The sequence below is a fragment of the Actinia tenebrosa genome, unplaced genomic scaffold (genome assembly GCF_029948245.1).
Source record: "Actinia tenebrosa isolate PJP-AT-01 unplaced genomic scaffold, QUT_ActTen_1.0 PGA_scaffold14__42_contigs__length_11649687, whole genome shotgun sequence".
Lineage (NCBI taxonomy): Eukaryota > Metazoa > Cnidaria > Anthozoa > Actiniaria > Actiniidae > Actinia > Actinia tenebrosa.
Genome location: NW_028292574.1, coordinates 7,883,478 through 7,903,928, shown reverse-complemented (window position 1 = coordinate 7,903,928; position 20,451 = coordinate 7,883,478). Strand labels below are relative to the sequence as shown.

Below are 20,451 nucleotides of genomic sequence, written 5' to 3'. Positions count from 1 at the left end.
TCGTATCCTCCGCTGGATGTCTGTAGTAGACTATTTTGGGTGGCTTGCTGTGTGCCCAAACGACGGCAGCTATTCCTACGACTGCAAATAGCACATTGCTAGCTATTTGCCAGTCTATTTTTGTGGATACTTCCTCCACTTCGCCCTCTATTTCTTCGAAGGAATCCTCTTCGGGTTCCTCTTTTTGTTCCATTTTAGCTAGCAATTCCTCCTTTGCGTCTCGGAGTTCTTCTCTAGCTTTTTGGAGATCGTCCAAGACTATAGCAAAGGAATCCTGCACTTCTAGGAAATGTTTCTGTAGGTCTGTAGTAGGTGGTTTTTCGGGGATTGCTACCTCCAGACCATTCTCTCGCTCTATCCTGCGTATCTTTGGTATGCCTATGCCGTACTTTTTGGCTACCTTCTGCAGCCCTACGCCATTTCGTCGATCTTCCAACAATCCTGCGATTTCCTCCTCGGATAGTATCTTGGGTGTTGCCATATATATATCTACGAATACGGTTCGAACATAGCTAGGTACCTATGGATCCATAGGGGTATTCCGTGGGTCCATAGGTATATAGATGTATCTCTACATAGCTGCGGGTATGGTCGCATACGTGCTAGGAAAACAAAGAACTACACAAATACTTTTGGAGATCTTGGAAGGTCTCTACCGAGCGCAAAAGACTTTGCAAGGAATTCGCATACCGGGCTACGTGGCCACTTTGGCGCAACTGCCGCGACGTAGATAGTAGAAGGGGAACGACTCGTTACCCTTGCAAAGGGTGCGGATTCTGGTGGACAAAAAATACTACCTGGCAGAATTAGAAAAGGGTGTCATTCTGGCGGACACCCTTGCTACCAAAACAGAGGACACAAAAAAATACTACTTTGTGCCTACGAGGAATGCCTGTGTGGGAGTAGAAAGGTAGCCGAAAATGGTTGCCGAAACGATGGGATTCTATACACTCTTCTAATTGGTGAACTTTTTACATTCATGCATATATAAGACAAATATTTCCAACACAGCAGTAGTAAGGGACTTCTCGCGAAAGCAAACAGTGTAACGCACCTACTTCACACGGGTTATTTCCATGCCGCCAAAAAGTTTCCCATAGGCGCTAACGCGGGTAATTCCCGTGAAAATGACATAGGTTCCTGGGGACTTCGCGAGTCCCCCTTACTGCTGCTGATTGTTACAGGATTCAGCAGAAGGCCATTGACAATCACATTAAGTATGGTTCCCACCTACCATTTGGAACTCTTACGATTTATGAGAAACTTTCTCTCATATAATTTATTTGACAGCACTGAATTCAAGAAACTTGGATGTTGGAAATGAAAGGGAGACCAGAAAAAAATTCTAAATGTGAAGCTATAAATCTTCTATAATTCGTACTTGTTGAACAATAGAGTGAGTATGAGTTTTTATGACAACAGGAGAGAGAAAAATATATTGGAGAAAGAGAGACAGGTCTGGGAGTATTTTCTCTATCTATACCCACCCCTCTCCTTCTAAATATGAAGACACAAAACTGCAATGTGAATAATACTTACATGTTTAACAATAGCCTCTGAGTTTTCTATTGCAAGGAGTTCTAGAGTTTGTAGTGAAAGCCTCTGTGTTTCATTGTCTTTTGTTCTGCATAACTTTTCACAACTGGTCACTAGCATGATGATTATATTTTATTAAAATAAAAATAAATTAACAATTCAGTTACTGTAATAGCAAAAACTCAACATCCTACACTCAGCCATACTTAAAAATAAACTATGAAAAGCAAAGTGAAACAGAAAATGATTTCAAGCTAGAGGTTTCAATTGCCCACTTTTGAAACAAGTTAAGGACGGTGCCTACTATTGTCCACGCGCACACGTACTGCGCATCTACATTCGAGGAATTTCAAAATTTATTACTCGGATTGCACGAAACAAAACGTTTATTTTCAATAAAAGTTAAAGCAGAAAAAACGATCTTAAGTAACCCAGGCTTGTTAAAGAGATAATTTGCTAAGGTTTAAGTATTATTGACAAAGAATCATAATTTTTGTTGGGCAAGTTTTGAAAAAATGGCAGACTAAAAAACCAAATCCTTTCAATAATAAAGCTTTTTGCCGTTTCTTTAGATTTCATCTTATAAAACTTGAATAAAAACAAACAAGAAATACAGTCACATGAAATTGAAAATTTACCATTTATTAATATCTAGGTGTGTTGTCATAGTTTTGAAAATCTTTTTTTGGTCGCTAAACACTTTTATCATGAAATTCTTTTATTTTGGAGTTCTCAATCTAAAAAATCATCTTATTACGTACCAAATATTTCAGAAATTCCTTTCTGCTGTGAAGTAAAAAGTCGATAATAACTACACTTCAAACCCAATAGCCTTCCTGGAACTATAAAGCTTATAAATATCGAGTTTTTCTCTGTGTTTTTTGCTTGCATGGCAGGAAGCAGCATGTTTAGCTTGACGTGTAAACGCGCCGAAAACAGAGTTTGTCACGCCGTTTTGTATGCTGTGTAATGCTTGTCACGCATTCAGCATAAGATTTATCCCTAATAATGTTCTTTAAAAATTCATATCTCTTAAAAACGCCTGGATACCCCTATTTTTTCTTCGTTTAAATGATAAAGTAAATGCTAAATTAGCCTCGTGAAATGAAATTTATAAAAAATAATTGGTTTTGAAAAGAATATGGACACAATCTTTATGTACGTACTGATCGAAAATAGGGAGCACGAAGCTAAAAAATTATATATATTATAGCCAACTATTAAAGTCATGGTAGAATTGGGTATATTTTAGTAAAGAAACAAAGTGTCAGTCATTCAGGACGATTTAAATTAGAAATTTCTCAAATTCTTTTGAAAAAAAGTTTTTTTCCCTGGTTTTAGTAAAATCATGACGTCATCACTTTTTAACGAAAGCCTTATTATTTCTTTTAAATGCATGGTGACCCCTACTTTTCTAACCAGAATTTGACAACCCTTTGATAGGTTAAAATAATTCACATAGTCATTTAAAAAAATAATTGATTCTCAATTAGTAGGCACCGTTCTTAAGGACTGGAAACAAGTTTTATAAACACCACAACAAGAAAGAGTACATCGAAATTAGTAAATACATGGATTTTCAAGATTTTGGATTTCAACTCATATTCTTTTGTGTAGCAAACTCCAAAACAAAATTACAAAGAAACGTGTGGTTACATGGCCGCTTGGAGATACAAATTTTATCTTCTCGTGTTGAAAATATAGAGGATATTACATGGGCGCGCGGAGATACGAATTTTATCTTGGAGTGTTGAAAAAATCGTAGCTCACTAGTGAGAGATCTTTTAAACACTCGAAGATAAAATTCGTATCTCCGCGCGCCCATGTAATATCCCCTATTTATTTTTTTTAGAAATAAGTTACCTGACTCCTCTTTTGATGACAGCATAATTCTGATCTCTGCACTGAAGGCAAGCTCCAAGAATATGGCAGCAACGATTCTAGAAGCAGGGACATGTACTGCAATGAAATGGTGGAATGCCCATTAAACAAGAAGCCATATGTAACTACAGTGAGGGAATTCAATATTAATAAGAATAAAAATAAATCTATATATCTTCCATGTTGCTGGTCAATGACTTCATAAAACCTTTTAAATTATTAAAAATAATTATAAAGTTTTTAAATATTGGTGCTCTCCTATCTTATCATTTATTTCATCAATTATTATATTGAAAGGGGCACTTGGACGAAAACACACCAATTTTTGAAAGTCCCAATAATTGAAGTATTTGAGGATAATATGACTCAATTATGACTACGTAAACCAGATTAGTGAACATTTTAGCCTGGAAGCCACTTGCATTTGAGAAATTTTGGTTTAAAAGCAAGGGGAACAATAAGTTTGGGTAAAAGACATCATTTACTCACAATTTAGATGCTGAATAAAATTGATAATTTTTATCCCCCCCTTTTTACTGTGAAGAAAATATGTTTCTTAGCTACTATCTGGGCCATATAGATAAGTTTAAACAAGTTTCAAGTCATTTCCAATTTTCATCGATTTTCATCCAAGTTACCCTTGAAATCACTGATGATTTCTACAATCTGATTGGCTGCCAGCAGTGCAATTTAATCACAAATCCCATCATTTTGAGTTTTAAATCTCACTCTCTTGAAAAGCCAATGAAGTCGTTTAGGCAAATAACCGGCTTTTTGACTAAATTTTAGTAAAATTTAATCTTAAATATATTATGATCATTGCAGGAGATTTCAAAATCAGGGATATAATTAAGTGGTAATTGAAATTTGTGTTGAACAATTTTGGTCTGAAATCAAACTTTTGATTAAAGTGTATATCAGGTCTAGAATTTTTTTACGGTTTTGTCATCTCTAGATGATATAGATAAATATTCCAAAAAAAAATTTTCGATTTCGAATTTTTTTCATCTCGAAATCAGCCTTCAAAGTTAGATTTCTGGCGACGCCCAGTCGTGTTGGCCGTGTTTTGGGAGACGCTAATGGACTGGCACTAGTTTTTCTGTGACGTAAATTCGGTGACACAGTTTAGATCGGCCTTTCGAAGTATTGTAAATATGCCTAGTAGGTGCGTGGTTGGAGGGTGTTCAAATATAACGAAGAAAGGCATAAAACTTCATACGATCCCTTATTTTAATGATGACCGACCAATAGCAAAGGCTAGAAGGAAAAGATGGGTCGATTTTGTGTTGAAAAGACGAGCAAAATGGACGCCTACGGCGACTTCGGCAATATGCTCGGAGCACTTTTCTCCAGAGGACTACAGTCAGCGTTACTCTTTCGGAGAAGACGACAGAAAGCTGGCACACTTAGTAAGGGATGAGACCGGAATTGTGTCATACCCAAAACTTTACCCAGTTCCATCGACTAGTTCAGCTGAAGCCAACAATTCTCAAAGAAATCGCCGAAAGGTAAGTCGTCGATTGATAATAAAAAAATGTCACACATATTGGACTATATGCCCCAACTGTAGCACTATCGTTTGTTTACTATATAGATTCTTAGAGACATGATCGCTGCTAGTACTGGTGAGTCCAGAGAAGCCATGGGACCTGTTAGAGAGCTTGAGAATGAAGACAGGTTACCTGTAGACAATGCAGAGGAGCCTGATACAGTAATCAGTGCCGAGGATTGTTCTTCAGCGCGGGATTTCAGCACCCAGACTCCAGATTGCTTGGCTTGCAAAAAGTTCAAAGAAGAAAAACGATTGCTACATAATAAATGCATCGATTTAAAAAACAAGATCGATTCTCTGGCAAAGGAACCCACTCCAAAATCGTCCTGTGGTATTCAGTGTAATTTAACACAGCTGAACGACCATGAAGAAGGTCTTGGAGAAAGGATCGGAGAGAATTTGGAACAAGACGATGAGTATGTAAATATGGAAGTGGAGGAAGATGATGAGGACACAGTTGACTATGACATTACAGAGGAAGAGCCTGAGAGTATCCCTGATGACGTTGACTATCACCCCTACACAGATACAGAGACAGAAACTGAAACGGAGGATGAAGAGCATATGACAGGAAAGAGGTATGGAATAAATTTGATCTTTATAGTTTAAATCTTGACAAAAAAATAATTTGTTTTGCTGTTGTTTTGTCTTACAGATTCAATTCAAGCAACTATAGCACTAGAACTGAGCCTAAGTACATTGTCTTCTTGTCCAAGCTGTTATTGTTGTTCTCCTTCTGCCACTCCTGCAAGACTGAAAACCCTGTTGTGACATACCGAGAAGTAGGGACTATGGTCAATATCACTACTACATGCCAAAACCCCAGATGCCCAAAGAAGGAAAATACTTGGAGAAGCCAACCCAACATGACAGGCACTAAGATCCCAGCTGGTAATATTCTCCTGTGCTTTGCTGTCCTAACTGCAGGTGCTTCTGCAAGCAAGGTTTTCAGGCTATTTCAGCACATGGGAGTTGCCTGCATCACACTTACTACTTTCTTTAAACATCAAGGGGTACGCAATGTTTACAAAATGCTTTATTTATAAAAATGATCTATCATAGTTGAATTTAGTTGAGTAATGCAAACAAGGGCTCTGTACCTGAGAAGTAGGAGAATTATTTTCCATGTAAATTTATTTTTTGAATTTTAGGAAAAGCTGTTTCCTTCCATCCTGCTGTTTTGGAAAAAGTACCAAAAAGTAATGCTAAGTGAAGTAAAGTCACTGCCAGAGCCCCTAACACTATCTGGAGATGCCAGGCATGACAGCATGGGGCACAGCGCCAAATTTGGAGTATACTCAATCTTCCTTTGTAATTTGCCGAACATTATTCATTTTTCCCTCGTACAGGTATGTTATCATCATTGGATGTTATGATTCTACTATATCTGTCCTTACTGCCAAAACAGGTAGTGAGAATTAAACTTGTAAAAAAGCACTTTGTTGACTTTACATTCATTATGTTCTGTACACACATTCTTATTTGACTCTATAAGATAATTAATGCTAATCTTTGCATTGTGCCATTGTTCCTTTTAGAGAAATGAAACTGGTAGCAGTACGGCGATGGAGTACGTTGGTTTCAATAGGAGCATCAACTTCCTTCTTCAAATTGGCCTTACAATTGGCACCTTCGTATCTGACAGACATCTCTCCATTGCCAAACACATGCGAGAAAAGCTGCCAAATATTACTCACTATTTTGATCTTTGGCACCTAAAGAAATGTATGAATATCTAGTGGTATTATTATTAATATCATATTTTATTAATTATTGGTGTGACATATTTTAAACCTCTACACCACTTATTTAATGAAGGCAAAGCAAATATTAGTAAATATTTACTACAGTTATCTTTGAATATCTCTTGGTCAACTATACCTGTTTTCATGTCACCTTTGGAGTCAGAATGATTGTTTATGAATACATTTATTCTAATGGCATATGTATATTATGATAATAATAGTAATATATTGCATTTAATTTGCAGCTGTCAAGAAGGCTCTGAACAAAGTTGCAAGAGAAAAAGGATGTGAATTAATCAAGGACTGGATTCAGCCTTGCTTAAACCATCTCCATTGGAGTGCGACATCAACTGTCTGTGGAACCAGAAGAATCATCTGGTCAAAATTCAACTCCTTCAAAAGCCACATTCTTAATAGGCATAAAGATCTACCTGACCCTCTGTTCAATAAGTGCTCACATGCCGATGACATAACACCTAGGAAATGGCTTATCCCTGGTACTCTTTCTCTATTTTTATGTTGATAATTTCAAAATTTGTCACCACTGTTTTGTTCACACGGTTTTGGAAGAGTGATCCAAATTCCATTTCCTGGCCAAATCCCATGCTCTCAAATTAGTTATGTTTTTGAGCAACTCCAATTCCCACTTCTTATTTGCAAATCCCAAACCTGGTGCATAAAATTGAATTTTTCTAGCCCAGAAAAGTTGACTCCTAGTACCTAGCACCTATTTGACTGTTATAATTATGTTATTTTTCTTTATTAGATTCTGTGGCATATGAGAAACTGGACAAAGCATTGAGCAAAAAAGGAATTGTTGCTGGCATTAAACAGGCCTCTCCTTTATCGCAAACAAGTTGCCTTGAGGGATTTCACTCGCTACTAAATCAGTTTTGTCCCAAAATGATTGCATTCTCTTTCCCTGGAATGTATTGCAGGTATCTAGTACTGTGTATAACTTGTATTAATATGTATTTTTGCTATATATTTTTTTCTAATATTATAATCATAGTATTATTCTCATATAAAAGCTATCAAGAAATAAGACATAAATGCATGACTAAATATTTGCATTCTTGCAAAAACTTGAATTGCAATATGCAAAATAAAGAAACAAATGAAATCAAACTAAGATATTCGAATAATAAGAATAATAATTTGTTATAATCATTCTCTTTGTTTTCTTTCCTTCCAAGACAAATACTTGCTGTAAGCCACTTCAACTACAATATCATTAGAGAGACAAAAAAGAAGCCAGATGGATCAGACCAAGTGAGATTTATTTATCCGAAGTTTAAAAATGGGGAGGCTACTGTAAGAGATGTGAGAATAAAACCAGATTATGGTAAGAATTGCTATTTCGGCACATCTGATTTAACGAAAAGTCAAAAAATACTTGTATACATGTTATTGTTTATCTTTTATCAATAGGGTATGTGGAAGAGATATACATCACTTTTCTCGAAGCATTGCAGAAAGAAGACATGTTAAGAGAGGCACAGAAAGAATTAAAAGAAATGACCCCACCATCAATGAACACGATGCTGGTAAAAGAAAGTAAAACTGTGGCTTTGGAAAAAAAGGAAAAAAGAAAGAGTATGGTTGTAGACAATGTACCACCCACAACACCATGTGAGTAGGATGTTATTTCCCATTGATGTTTCTAAGTTTGAAGAGTGCCATCATCATACCTGTGAAATTTGCTTAGCTGAATAGCACTGAATAGTGCTAACCAAACAAAAGAAAACAAATGAATTTGTGCTAATTATTACTACTATTTAGATTTTGTACTATTTCACTGGTTATACTGACTGCACTCTGTTTCAGTGTTCAAATATCACCAAGTCCTTATTCAGTGCTTTCACTATAGATCTTTCTTCATAATTAGACTGTTGTGTCTAAGTCATGAAGGTTTATTTCTAATATGTTGAATAATCTAACAGTCATAACATAATAGAAGTATAATATAAACTAACAATTTTGTCATCAACTATTCACTTCATGCTAATTTGTGCATTACTTTTATCAGTATCACAGGTACTTGAACAAGAAGCCAAAGCTGCCGAAATGAAGAAAACAAAGAAGATTGGAGAAGGCAGGATAGAGAAATCAATCCCTCATTGCACTCATTGCACTCATTGCAAGAATCCCATGAAAGGACACAAGAATGTGAAAGACTGCCCTAAAAACCAGAAAAGCAGTTAATACTCTCTTGCTTTTAGAGTGAAGTTACTAAACCCGTGAAATAGAAATTACTTGTTAAGGTGTAATAGTCAAATAGACACAAAAGAAAACAATGGCATTAGAGTCTCAGTGCTAAGGTGTATTAGTCTACTATCCATTTCACTGGTTTAGTGACTTCACTCTTATATTAATATGTAGAAATGTATCATTTTGTAATACTTTTTACAATTAATTATTTTATAATTTTTTATTATAGTTGTAAGTGCAATACAAAGTGACAAATACAAAACAACCCTCATAAAGGCAATTTGAGTCATTTCTATTAGACCCATGATACAAAGTTGTATAATTAGTGAGGAGAGTCGAAGTAAAATAAAAGAAAACAGTGAATATCTACTACTATGTAGTGCAATTTTTTTCATGCTTCAAGTAAAATCACTCTAATGCAATGTTCTGTTTATAATATAATATGTATCACTCGTTATCTTCGTATCCACAAAAATCGGTGCTAGGAAACTGTTTTCTTATTGAGTGGTATGCACAAGCAGGCAGTGGGATTCTCTTGGATCCTCCTCCTTGATAACCATGAACCAATTGGGTGAATTCCCTGTAAGCTGTTGCACGGAGAAGCCTAAAATATGAAATGATAATTTGTTAGTATATAAACTTATCAAACAAACAAGAATATATTCTTGAAATAAACAACTGTCAGTTACAATTGCTATTTACATCATTATCATGGAAATAAGTAATACTTTAAAACGGCATGGTATGACTTGTAAAGCACGTGAACAGTAAAAGATATAAGAAAATAAGGAAGAAAACATTAGTCATAGTTATCTTACTTGTTCTGGGCCCATGTAATTAAAACTAAGCTTAGAAGAAAAAAAAGGATTTACTCACTCTTCTTCACTGCCAGTTTGTCTATACTTATATCCGTCGATAGTGCGGTACTTGGCACATGATGAACGTAGGGACCAGCGATTTAAACAAACAGGCTCAAACCCTGGATGTAAGGTCACACAAATGGGAGGTACTTCCAATTCTTCGAGCACTTCGGAAGACTTCAGTGACTCGAGACAACCCTCTATTTCGTGACAGCAATTACACTCTTGAGGTTTTTGAAGTAAGTCTTTCTTGCAATGACCGCATCTACACCTAAAAGAGGAAACGTTTAGATTTGCGAGTTAGTAAAAAAATCAAAACGAAACTAAATATTTTGCAAAAAGAGTGAGCTTGTAGCTAGATCTTGATAGTTACGTACCAAGCGCTATTCGGCGTGACGCCATCAAATCTTTCTTGAAGCTTTTCATTTCTCTTCTCGATCTTTGAAATTTCTTCGTTATATTCACTGAGCCAGTCCGCATCAGCAAGTGGTTCTGAAGAATATGGTCCTACCAATTCGTGAGATTCAGACCTGGGGTAGCTATCATCTGACTCGTGTGTTTCAGCATGTTGATGGCATTCGTCCTCAATTTCTCCATCCTCTTCCTCTGAATATATACTTGAAATCTCGCTTTCAGAGCTGCAATCACTCCCGTAATAGTTCGTAGCCATCTTGTGAAATTATATATTGAAATTTATGTTTTTTGAAGGAATGAAAGTCACTAACGGGTCAATGTTTACAACACTTTGTCTACTCGTATCCTTGACAATCGCTTTTCTCGGTTCTCGAATTTACGTCACTAGTTACCAGTCTCCTAAAACACGGCCAACACGACTGGGCGTCGCCAGAAATCTAACTTTGAAGGCTGATTTCGAGGTGAAAAAAATTCGAAATCGAAAATTTTTTTGGGAATATTTATTTATATCATCTAGAGATGCCAAAACCGTAAAAAAATTCTAGACCTGATATACACTTTAACAAATAATGTAATTACTCGTTTGATTTCAGACCAAATTGCACTCAACTCAGTTTAATTACCATTACACTGATCATTACAAAAATAAATTTCCAATTTTCTTATAATAATAATAATTACCTCTACTGGCAATGTAGAACAAATCTTCCAGCCTAAAAACAGAATAAAATAAACACAACCATGTAAATGAGGTATTGAAATGTTTTCACTATTGGAATTGGAATACAAAAAGGTTAGACAATGCATGATTCAAAGAAAGAAAGAAAGAAAATGGATGGATGATAATAATAATAATAATAATAACAACTTTATTAGACAGGGTAACACCGTTACCATAAATGATAATTTTCAGGTGGCCCTCGGATGGATGGATGAATGGATGGAGGAAAGAACCAACAAACTAACAAATGAACAGACAGACAGACAAATCAATGATTGAATGAATGGATGGATGGATAGATAGGTGGATGGATGGATAGATAGGTGGATGTATGGATGGATGGATGGATGGATAGATAGATGAGTAGGTGGGTGGATGGATGGGTGCGTGGGTAGGTGGATGGATGGATGGATGGATGGATGAATGAATGAATGGATGGGAGAATGGATGTATGGATGGATGAAAAGATGGATAAATAAATGAATGCATGGATGGATAGATGAAAGTGAAATGTCATGAAATTCCAAACAACTATGGGATAGATAGATGGAATGATGCAAAGATGAAAGGGATAGATGAAATGGGACTATGGGATGGATAGATGAATGGAACAGGAATGAGAGTTGAACAGGTTGAAAAAGAATTGGATAGATAGACAGATGGATGAATGGAAACTGAAAGATAAATGCACATGAGTTGATATATATGCAGCCTAAAGGATAGATTCTAGACAAACAGACACAGAGAAATATAGACAGCCATTATAAATACCCATTTTCCATCAGGAGGGCTTGTCTGTTACTTTCACTGTCAGCTACTATGTAGGAGAGAGCTGTGAGTGCCTCATTAATGATACGTTTATCTTTACTGTGCAAAAGTGCACACAGTGTTCGCACACCACCAAGCTCCACAAATGAGTCCTAAAAAATAAGATCAGAGTGATTAATGTCAGCTGATTATGTAATATTATATTATTAATACTTTATGGAACTCCAGAGAACAACGTACGTGTACACTGTAACCATATTTACTCATTTAAGCATCACAGCGCCTATTAAATTTTCTGGGTTTCAAATGCGGAGTAAATTCAGGGGGAGACATTTATTCAGGGGCAGCACTTATATAAATGTGTTTACCATTGATATATAAATAATGCATAACCAATTATTTATTATAAAGTGAATACAAACAATATAACAAAATACCAATGAATTTCAAAGTTCAAATTCAAACACCAATGTCACTGTCCTCTTCAATACGTGATTCCAAGTACTGCATTGTAGAACGCCATATTTACTCGTTTAAGCTAATTAAATTTTTTGGGTTTCATATATGCAGTGTTAATTTGGGGGCGGCATTTATTTGAGGGCGGCACATAATTTTGGTCTTAGATGTGTTGCTCATTTGGGGACGGCATTTAATCAATTGTAACAGTCATCAATTGTTTATGTATTCAAATGAATATTAACTATGTAGGAAAGAGCTGTGAGTGCCTCATTGATGATACGTTTATTACTTTTATTTTTTATTACTACCAAAAATGCTGTAATACTCTTGAGAGCAGAAGAGAAACCTGCATTTAAATCTCCTCCAACAAATCTAAGAAATCCAAGCATAGTTAATAGCTTAGCCTGCATAGAGCCCCTTTGGGGAGGGAGTCCGAGGGGATGGAGAGGGGGTAGTCCCCCTCCCTCCTCCCCAAAGCACAGCTACGCAGGCTATTAATAGCTATTAACTATGGTCCAAGGTTTAATATTCTAACGTTAAATAACAGTTAAGATACCTGTATAGCAGGAATGGTCAGCATCTCTGCCACTGCTTCTGTCGCATATTCTTGTGTTGCCTGGTAGCAGAGAACAATGAGGAGCAACAGTTACACATCCAGTATTGACATAGCAATAAGGTACTGGTAGGCAATCATTGAAAAGTAGAATAACACAAGGTCTTAGAGCATTACTGGTATTCTAATACTGTTGTTACACCAAAATATATTTCTTCATTTGACATCAGTTATGTTACAATATTGAATGGTTTTTTATTAAAACAAGCAATCACTTACAATGTCTTGGGACAGGCACAGGTTTGTCAAAGTTTCCAATCTGTGAAAATGAATTAAATGTTAAAAGCATCATTCTGGGTGAAATTAATAATGATGATGATGATGATGACACATGTGATAATGATAATGATGATAAAGATGATGATGACATGATGATAACGATTATGATGATAATGATGATGATGATGATACATGACGATGATGATGATGATACATGATGATGATGATGATACATGATGATGATGATGATGATACATGATGATGATGATGATGATACATGATGATGATGATGATGATGATACATGATGATGATGATGATGATACATGATGATGATGATGATGATACATGATGGTGATGAAGATGATGATGAGTGATGATGATGGTGGTGATGATGATGATGATAATGATACATGATGATGATGATGATGAGTGATGATGATGATACATGATGATGATGATGATAATGACGATGATATATGATGATGATGATATCATTATTCCTATTAGCTAGCATTCTTAAATTTGAAAACATTCCCTAACGAAGATGGAGTTTCAAACACCCCACCCCACCACGCACTGAAATCAGCCCCTAACCCTTACTTACCCTCCTTCATTTACTATCCTAAACTTAGTCTCATCACCAGTGGCAGCAAGGCTTGCTAATTCAAATGCCGCATGACGTCTATCTTTGACATTGCCCAACTTTGCACTGTTCATGACCTTTTCCAAGTCTCTTGTCTGAACAAGGTACATCTCAATAAGATCACCAACCTAGCAAGTAGTGTATTAAATAACTATCAGTCGAGGGTTCTATACACTAAAATAGGAATGAATAAATGAATAAATGAATAAATGAATAAATGAATAAATGAATAAATGAATAAATGAATAAATGAATAAATGAATAAATGAATAAATGAATAAATGAATAAATGAATAAATGAATAAATGAATAAATGAATAAATGAATAAATGAATAAATGAATAAATGAATAAATGAACCTAAGTGATATTCTAAATTACTTAATTATTATTTACCACTCTTTTCACTGCTACGTGCTATTTGAGACAACAGTTGCGACAGGCAAATTGGGCAATACATTGACACCAATCAGAGAATATAAAGGTACCGACCAATTTATTTGATTGACTATTGTCTCGATCTGCGTGTAGCAATGAAAAGAGTGGTAAATAATAGTATAATTATATTTAATACAGAAATCTAAAAAATCAAAATGCATTGAAGTTTACTATTATCATAAAGTTATTATTAATGATTGTATGAATGGAGATATTAATTGATAAATGAAAATAAATAAATAAATGGGATGTATAGAATGGATGGGATGTATAGAATGGATGGGATGTATAGAGTGGATGGGATGTATATAGAATGGATGGGATGTATAGAATAGATGGGATGTATAGAATGGATGGGATGTATAGAATGGATGGGATGTATAGAGTGGATGGGATGTATAGAATAGATGGGATGTATAGAATGGATGGGACGTATAAAATGGATGGGACGTATAGAATGGATGGGACATATAGAATGGATGGGATGTATAGAATGGATGGGACGTATAGAATGGATGGCATATATAGAATGGATAGGATGTATAGAATGGATGGGATGTACAAAATGGATGGGAAGGGATAAGATGGGATGGCATGGGGTGGATGGCATGGGATGGGGTGGGATGGGATGGGATGAATAAACAAAGTATTGAGTAGAAGGGCCAAAAGGACCAATTGATAAGTTACACACCTCATATTTAAAGTTGAAAATCAGCATTATGGAGATGAAAATACTAGCGGCTAAACACAATGCCTGACCCAAGTTAAATATAACTGAAACATAACAAGAAAATGATAATTGTTGTTATTACAGTTGCGCTGGCAATGAGATATTCTTTTGTTTTAAGAATCATACAAGAGAGGCTATCGGGCCAATACAGTGCTTGTTGTCTCATTTGCATCTCATTTGCATGCATCCATAATAACTGTTATATCTAAGTGTCATCTATAACCAAAATAAATTTTCAACACTTTTGAAAGCCAATTATCTGGTTCGTTTCATCCAATCATGTTCAAATTTGCCAAACTCACTAATCTTGAGATGCTTTCTCAAATAGACCTAATTCGTTGCATTACAATTGTTTCCCCATTTCAGAACATGTTTCCTTCCCAAGAGAATAAAGATTAGTTTATTTGTTTTGTTTTGCCTTGTCATGCGAAACTGAAACAAGTGCAACTGTTAAACAAAGAAATGACACTCTTGGGAATGACACATGGTCTGAAAAGGGAAAGCATCGTAATGCAACAAATTAGGTCAAATGAAAAAAAAATTTTTTTTCTAATAACATTAAAATTCGAAACTTTCCCTAGTTACTTACAAGTTTCTAAAGTGGCCAATAAATGATTCAATCATTTTGCAGCATACCATAATCAAAGTTTTTAGACAAGCATGAACAAATTTTGAAAGACAAATTAAACATCTTATCAAGCCTTGGTAAAAACCTTTTACTGGGAAGCATTACATTAGGGAAAATGAAATAAATTTCCATCTTACTTGACCACCACATCAACTCTTTTTGTCTCATACAACTTGTTGACTCTTGATCACACAAATATTGCTGAAAAAATAATAATTTAGGATCAAAAAATAATGTTTTGTTTGTTATGGATCAATGAAATGATGAAATGAAATTAAACGAAAGAATGAATGAATGGAAGGATGGATGGATGGATGGATGGATGGAAAGATGGATGGATGAACGAATGAACATAAAAGAATGGTTTATCGTGGTTTAAATGTATGAATATAGGAAAGAACACATAAACAAACAAATAAGCAAATGATGCACGTAGAACAAACGGCTTACCAACCTAACAAATGAGTGAATGAATAGACAAATGAATGGAGGAATATCTGGAGGGATAAGAAGGGATGAATAGATGGGATGGATGAATGAATAGATGGATGGGTGCATGAATGAATATATCGGTAAATGAATACATGGATTGCTGAATGAATGAATGGAGGAAGGGAAGGTTGGACAGGTTGAAAGAAAGATTAATAGATGGACAGTTGGATGGAGGAGCACACAGTCTCGACAAAAATAAATTCTAGCCCCACGGTATGCATACTGACTTACCATTGCTTCAAAAACTAGATATATTCCCAATAAAAGTGATGCAGTCAGGTTCATCAGGGCACCAACAGAAAAAAAGATCATGAAGTGGCTTTTACTAAGAAAAACAAAAATAAGAAACTGCAATCAGAGGAGTAAATGTTAACCTAAGTAACTATAGTAACATTTAGAACTGTTACAGGCATGAGATGTCAAGCAGGAGGTGGCTACCAATGGATAAATAAAATTTACACATGCTGTTTGCAGTAGATCCCTTATGTGTGATGCCTCGCATAGGTAACCGGTCGTTTCGCTACCACACACTTTCGCTACCAGCATGAAGTCCTTTCGCTACCATTGGAAATTACCAAAACAAAACTTCGATGAGACTTGTTAAAAAGAAACATAGTCTCTTGAAAGACATTTGTATATGAATTTTGAAGCATATTTGGAGCGATCATTTCTCTCAACTTAATTTACACAGCACAGCAAGCTCCCCTCAAAATTAATAAGTTCAAAATGCCCTTCAAAGTGCCATTTAATGCTAAATAATACTAAAGAATTGCATGCTCTTAGCATTAAATTTCGTACTCTATGAGTTTCTAAATAGCTGGATGGTATTTTGTCATTGCTAACGGATGTAGCCTTAATGTTAATCATATATGGCACTGCGAAAACTGATAAATGATGATGAATGGATCAAGGGCGTAGGCAGTTGGGTGAGTGGGCCACACCCCCCACCCCTTCATGACAAGAAAATGGCGGCTTTCTTAGAATATATACACCTCCTCCCCCTTTGTTGGCAATAGAATGCCGGCTTTTTTTGGTTAGGTGTTCCAGGGCCCAAATAAAATGGTGGACTTTTTAATTTGGTCCCCCCTCCCCTTCGGAAAATCCTAGCTATGCCTCTCAGTGGATGTAGTAAACCTATGGGTAATAAATTACGCGTTCGGTGTGTATATAATGAAGTAGAGAGAATAAGAGAAAAATATCAAATGCCCTTGGCAGGATTCGAACCCACATCTTCGGTATTCTAGTCTGATGTGTTAACCACTACACTACAAGGGTACTGAGGTAAGTTTCACTTACTTCATGCCATACTTCCCAACAAAGCCTCCAAGTCTTGTGTAATTAGGGCAGTAAAGAAACCCAAAGATCATCAAAAGACCTAAAGATGTGAAAGAAATGTAAGTCAGTATAATCACAGGAAAATTTCGAATCCTAAAAACCCACGAAATTCCAAAAACAAGGTAATATGTATGCTAATTAATACAGCTTCTCATTAAACCCATATAGGTAACTGTCTAATTATTTTCTTAATTGGACAGGTATTGTTGATATGGGATTAATTAGGCAGCTGTATTTAATTAATAGGTTTTAATAGGGATTTCAAGCTCCCCAATTAAGAAATAATTAGACTCGAAAATTCCTCTGACTGCCAAATTAGACTCGGCCTACGGCCTCATCCAATTTTGTCAGTCCTCAGAATTTTCCTCGTCCAATTATTTCTTAATTAGACAGCATGGAGTCCTATTACATATACTAATTTCCATACCATGGGGCCCCAACGAGGAAATTTGAAAAAGGTCCCCACCCCCCAATCCTAGAATTACCAATTTTATTTGGGCAATGCATATAATCCTTGCACTTTTGTTTTCCCTGACCCCCCACCCCCTGACAATTTCCGATTTCCTGGATGGTGGGGTATGGATGTTTTCTGGAACCATACAATAGGGACCTTGTAAGATGCAGAATGGCAAAGTCATTTAGAGAGTTATCTTAATTAGTTATGTTATGCATTATAATAATATTGTATCATCATTCTATAATCCCATATAAGAAACTACACATATAATATTATTTTCAACTCCTCTTTCCTGTGCAAATTAAAGATTAATTTGGATCATTTCCATTCACATTCTTTTGAAGGAAAACTATGACTTAAGGAATCAGACTAGTATAGCTTGGGATGATATAATTAATCTGCAATAGGACTACATGTCTGTCCAATTTGGAAATAATTAAATTCAAAAAATTCCTCTGACTGCCAAATTGGACTCTGCCTATCGGCCAATTTTGTCAGTCGTCAGAATTTTTTTCATCCAATTATGTCCAAATCGGACAGCATGTAGTCCTACTATCTATACTAATCAGCCCAGGTGAACCTAAAAGAAGAACTTCAAAAAAAGCAATTCACCTACCTGACCACACAGATGAGTATGGATATGAAGTAGTGGCAGCTAAAATTGTAGCTAGGAAATGTATCCAAAGCAAAATCTGGGGAAAAGTAGCTGACAGTTACTTACTGAAGTTACTGACAGTAAATTAATGAAAATAAACATTTCTATAGTAAAAACTAATCAAAGGTACGATGTAGCTCAAAAGAGTTAAATCCAAGCTTGGAACTGCAAAAAAGTTATTCAAGGTCACATTGCTGTACAGACGCACTACCCAGGACCGCTTGAAGAAAGTTAACCAATCACAACATAGAGTGAAAATAAAGGATCAAACTTAAGTCAAACTTGAACCAATCAGGAACAAGCAACGAAGCCTAGAAAACTTAGAAAAAATTTAAATGTTACCAACAACTGTGGGAATGAGTGATGGCTCAGGTCAATTTTATGTTACTGATTTTCCTGATTGGCTAGTATTTTTCATCTTAAATCTTGCTTAATTTGTCAATTTAAGTGTGTCCACATGGTACAGTAACAAGAGCTCAGAAATGAAAAGTTTATCTTGTGGTGTTCCACAGAGATCTTCATTGGGCCCATTCCTTTTTCTTAATCTACATCTACATTAATGATGTTGATGAAAATTTTTTATTCATAAAAATTATCCATAATTGCAATGCTTTAAAGTTTTGAATGAAATATTTCATCTGCATACAAAACAAAGCAAACTGCATACTTCTAATTTAATAATAATCAAAATAACATGCATTTAAGCTACTTTTCCATCCATGTACATGTAGGCTTGAACCCATGCTGACCTCATTAATGACAGACCCGTGCCCAAACAACTGAGCTAGCCTTGGGAGGCATTAACAGATGCTAAGATAATGTGCTTACCTTGAAGTCCATAAGCAACTGTTCTCGTTTAGTAAAAATAGATATCTCTTTATGGAGGGCCTTCTGCACATCATCAGGCTGTTTTTGGCTGTTATCTGGTTTAGCGCTTGCTGGCATGAAGTCATGGACATCATCATCATCATTGTTCATGGAACTAGCTCTTGAGCCATGTAGATTTACTGTAGACTACAAAGAAAAGTAAACAAGATACACTTTAAATTTGGATTTGTGGATTACCATATAAAGTTTAAACATTTTAATGTGATTACTAAAACAATTAATCAAAGGTAACAGGGAGATCTTTTAGTGGTGGTTTGTTGTCATTACTATCACATCATTATGGCATACAGTACGCATGTTTGCTTTGTCCTCGTGGTTGCTTGAGGAATTTGCTGTTTGCCATATAGCTTGGTTTGCTCAATCATGCTAGCCAATTATTCCAGACCTTTTTTGCTCCCTTCATCCCACCTCCTCTTCACAGTACTTGGTCTACTGGTATGTACAGTATCTAACATGTGTGACAGGTGCCGAGAAGACATGTGACTTAGTTACCATGGAGATCTGATATTTGAAGAAGGAGGAAACTGGAGAACTCTGAGAAAAAAACCTCAAAGCACAGGAGAGAACCAACAAGCAACTCTACTCACACACGACAGTACTGTTCCCTGGAATAGAACCCAAGTTGTATTGGTAAAAAGTGGCACATTAGCAACACACACCACCTACAGTTTCCAAACTTTGGAATATGTTGAACGTTGGATTTTGAAAAGGCTGTTGTCTCGATATTCACTCTATTACATTCCTATATTATACATGGAATCCAAATATGGCGACCAATTTGAATAAATATTGTTCTGCACTTACTAGTGACTGACTACCCTGGTGTTCATGTGGAAACATAAGCGTTTTTACAAGTAAGAGAGGCTAGTCAGTGCCGAACAATAGCTATTTAAATTGGGTCCCAATATTTTAATTCGGTATAATTATGTATTATGATGAGGCAAAATTTGAATAAAAAGTTCTTACATTTCCAGCTCCTTTTCGTCTTTTGCTCATTGGAACCATCTTGATAACAGAATTATCCAGTATTCTGTAATCCTGAAAAAATAACCAGCAAATTAATATTAATTTGGGTTTAAAAACAAAAATAGACCCATTATCATGGGTGTAATGTTTTCCCATTTTAGACATTGTTATTCTCATGAGGAACCATTAAACAAAGGCATGATACTCTAGAGAATAACATGTGGTCTGTAATGGGAGAAC

General features: G+C 35.7%; 3 protein-coding genes across 5 annotated transcripts in view; 1 reads left to right on the top strand and 2 right to left on the bottom strand.

Moving 5' to 3' along the window:
- LOC116286838 (uncharacterized) overlaps positions 1 to 20,451 on the bottom strand; it is a 28,562-nt gene that overhangs the window by 6,604 nt on the left and 1,507 nt on the right. The window contains exons 3-16 of the mRNA XM_089029406.1: positions 20,212 to 20,283; positions 19,186 to 19,371; positions 18,319 to 18,394; positions 17,207 to 17,285; positions 16,142 to 16,235; positions 15,556 to 15,619; positions 14,752 to 14,834; positions 13,585 to 13,751; positions 12,980 to 13,019; positions 12,704 to 12,763; positions 11,692 to 11,840; positions 10,881 to 10,912; positions 3,400 to 3,495; positions 1,540 to 1,649 (exon numbers count right to left, since the gene is read on the bottom strand). Of these exons, the coding sequence (XP_088885532.1) occupies positions 1,540 to 1,649; positions 3,400 to 3,495; positions 10,881 to 10,912; positions 11,692 to 11,840; positions 12,704 to 12,763; positions 12,980 to 13,019; positions 13,585 to 13,751; positions 14,752 to 14,834; positions 15,556 to 15,619; positions 16,142 to 16,235; positions 17,207 to 17,285; positions 18,319 to 18,394; positions 19,186 to 19,371; positions 20,212 to 20,283 (1,308 nt within the window). The remainder of the gene's footprint in view (positions 1 to 1,539; positions 1,650 to 3,399; positions 3,496 to 10,880; positions 10,913 to 11,691; positions 11,841 to 12,703; positions 12,764 to 12,979; positions 13,020 to 13,584; positions 13,752 to 14,751; positions 14,835 to 15,555; positions 15,620 to 16,141; positions 16,236 to 17,206; positions 17,286 to 18,318; positions 18,395 to 19,185; positions 19,372 to 20,211; positions 20,284 to 20,451) is intronic.
- Positions 4,428 to 9,616, top strand: LOC148911406 (uncharacterized). Of its 3 annotated transcripts, XM_089029403.1 has the most exons (10): positions 4,430 to 4,925; positions 5,012 to 5,547; positions 5,625 to 5,982; positions 6,121 to 6,318; positions 6,508 to 6,694; positions 6,960 to 7,211; positions 7,481 to 7,652; positions 7,911 to 8,059; positions 8,146 to 8,346; positions 8,744 to 9,616. In XM_089029403.1, exons 1-10 carry the CDS (start codon positions 4,572 to 4,574, stop codon positions 8,917 to 8,919), a joined length of 2,583 nt encoding a protein of 860 aa, XP_088885529.1. In that variant the 5' UTR covers positions 4,430 to 4,571; the 3' UTR covers positions 8,920 to 9,616. The 3 variants fall into 3 exon arrangements, with proteins under 3 accessions (XP_088885530.1, XP_088885529.1, XP_088885531.1); XM_089029404.1 differs by lacking the exon at positions 8,146 to 8,346 and having other exon boundaries at positions 4,428 to 4,925; XM_089029405.1 differs by lacking the exon at positions 8,744 to 9,616 and having other exon boundaries at positions 4,473 to 4,925; positions 7,911 to 7,986; positions 8,146 to 8,286.
- On the bottom strand, positions 7,978 to 10,544 carry LOC148911405 (uncharacterized). The gene is made up of 3 exons (XM_089029407.1): positions 10,163 to 10,544; positions 9,802 to 10,056; positions 7,978 to 9,529 (listed from the first exon to the last, which is right to left on the bottom strand). Exons 1-3 carry the CDS (start codon positions 10,453 to 10,455, stop codon positions 9,373 to 9,375), a joined length of 705 nt encoding a protein of 234 aa, XP_088885533.1. The 5' UTR covers positions 10,456 to 10,544; the 3' UTR covers positions 7,978 to 9,372.

Coding starts and splice junctions, on each gene's coding strand:
- LOC148911406 (XM_089029403.1), top strand. CDS start 4,572: ATGCCTAGTAGGTGCGTGGTTGGAGGGTGTTCAAATATAACGAAGAAA. Junction 7,212..7,480: donor TAGGAAATGGCTTATCCCTG/GTACTCTTTCTC, acceptor TTTCTTTATTAG/ATTCTGTGGCATATGAGAAA. Junction 8,347..8,743: donor TGTACCACCCACAACACCAT/GTGAGTAGGATG, acceptor TACTTTTATCAG/TATCACAGGTACTTGAACAA.
- LOC148911405 (XM_089029407.1), bottom strand. CDS start 10,455: ATGGCTACGAACTATTACGGGAGTGATTGCAGCTCTGAAAGCGAGATT. Junction 10,057..10,162: donor GTCACGCCGAATAGCGCTTG/GTACGTAACTAT, acceptor TTCCTCTTTTAG/GTGTAGATGCGGTCATTGCA. Junction 9,530..9,801: donor CAAACTGGCAGTGAAGAAGA/GTGAGTAAATCC, acceptor TTCATATTTTAG/GCTTCTCCGTGCAACAGCTT.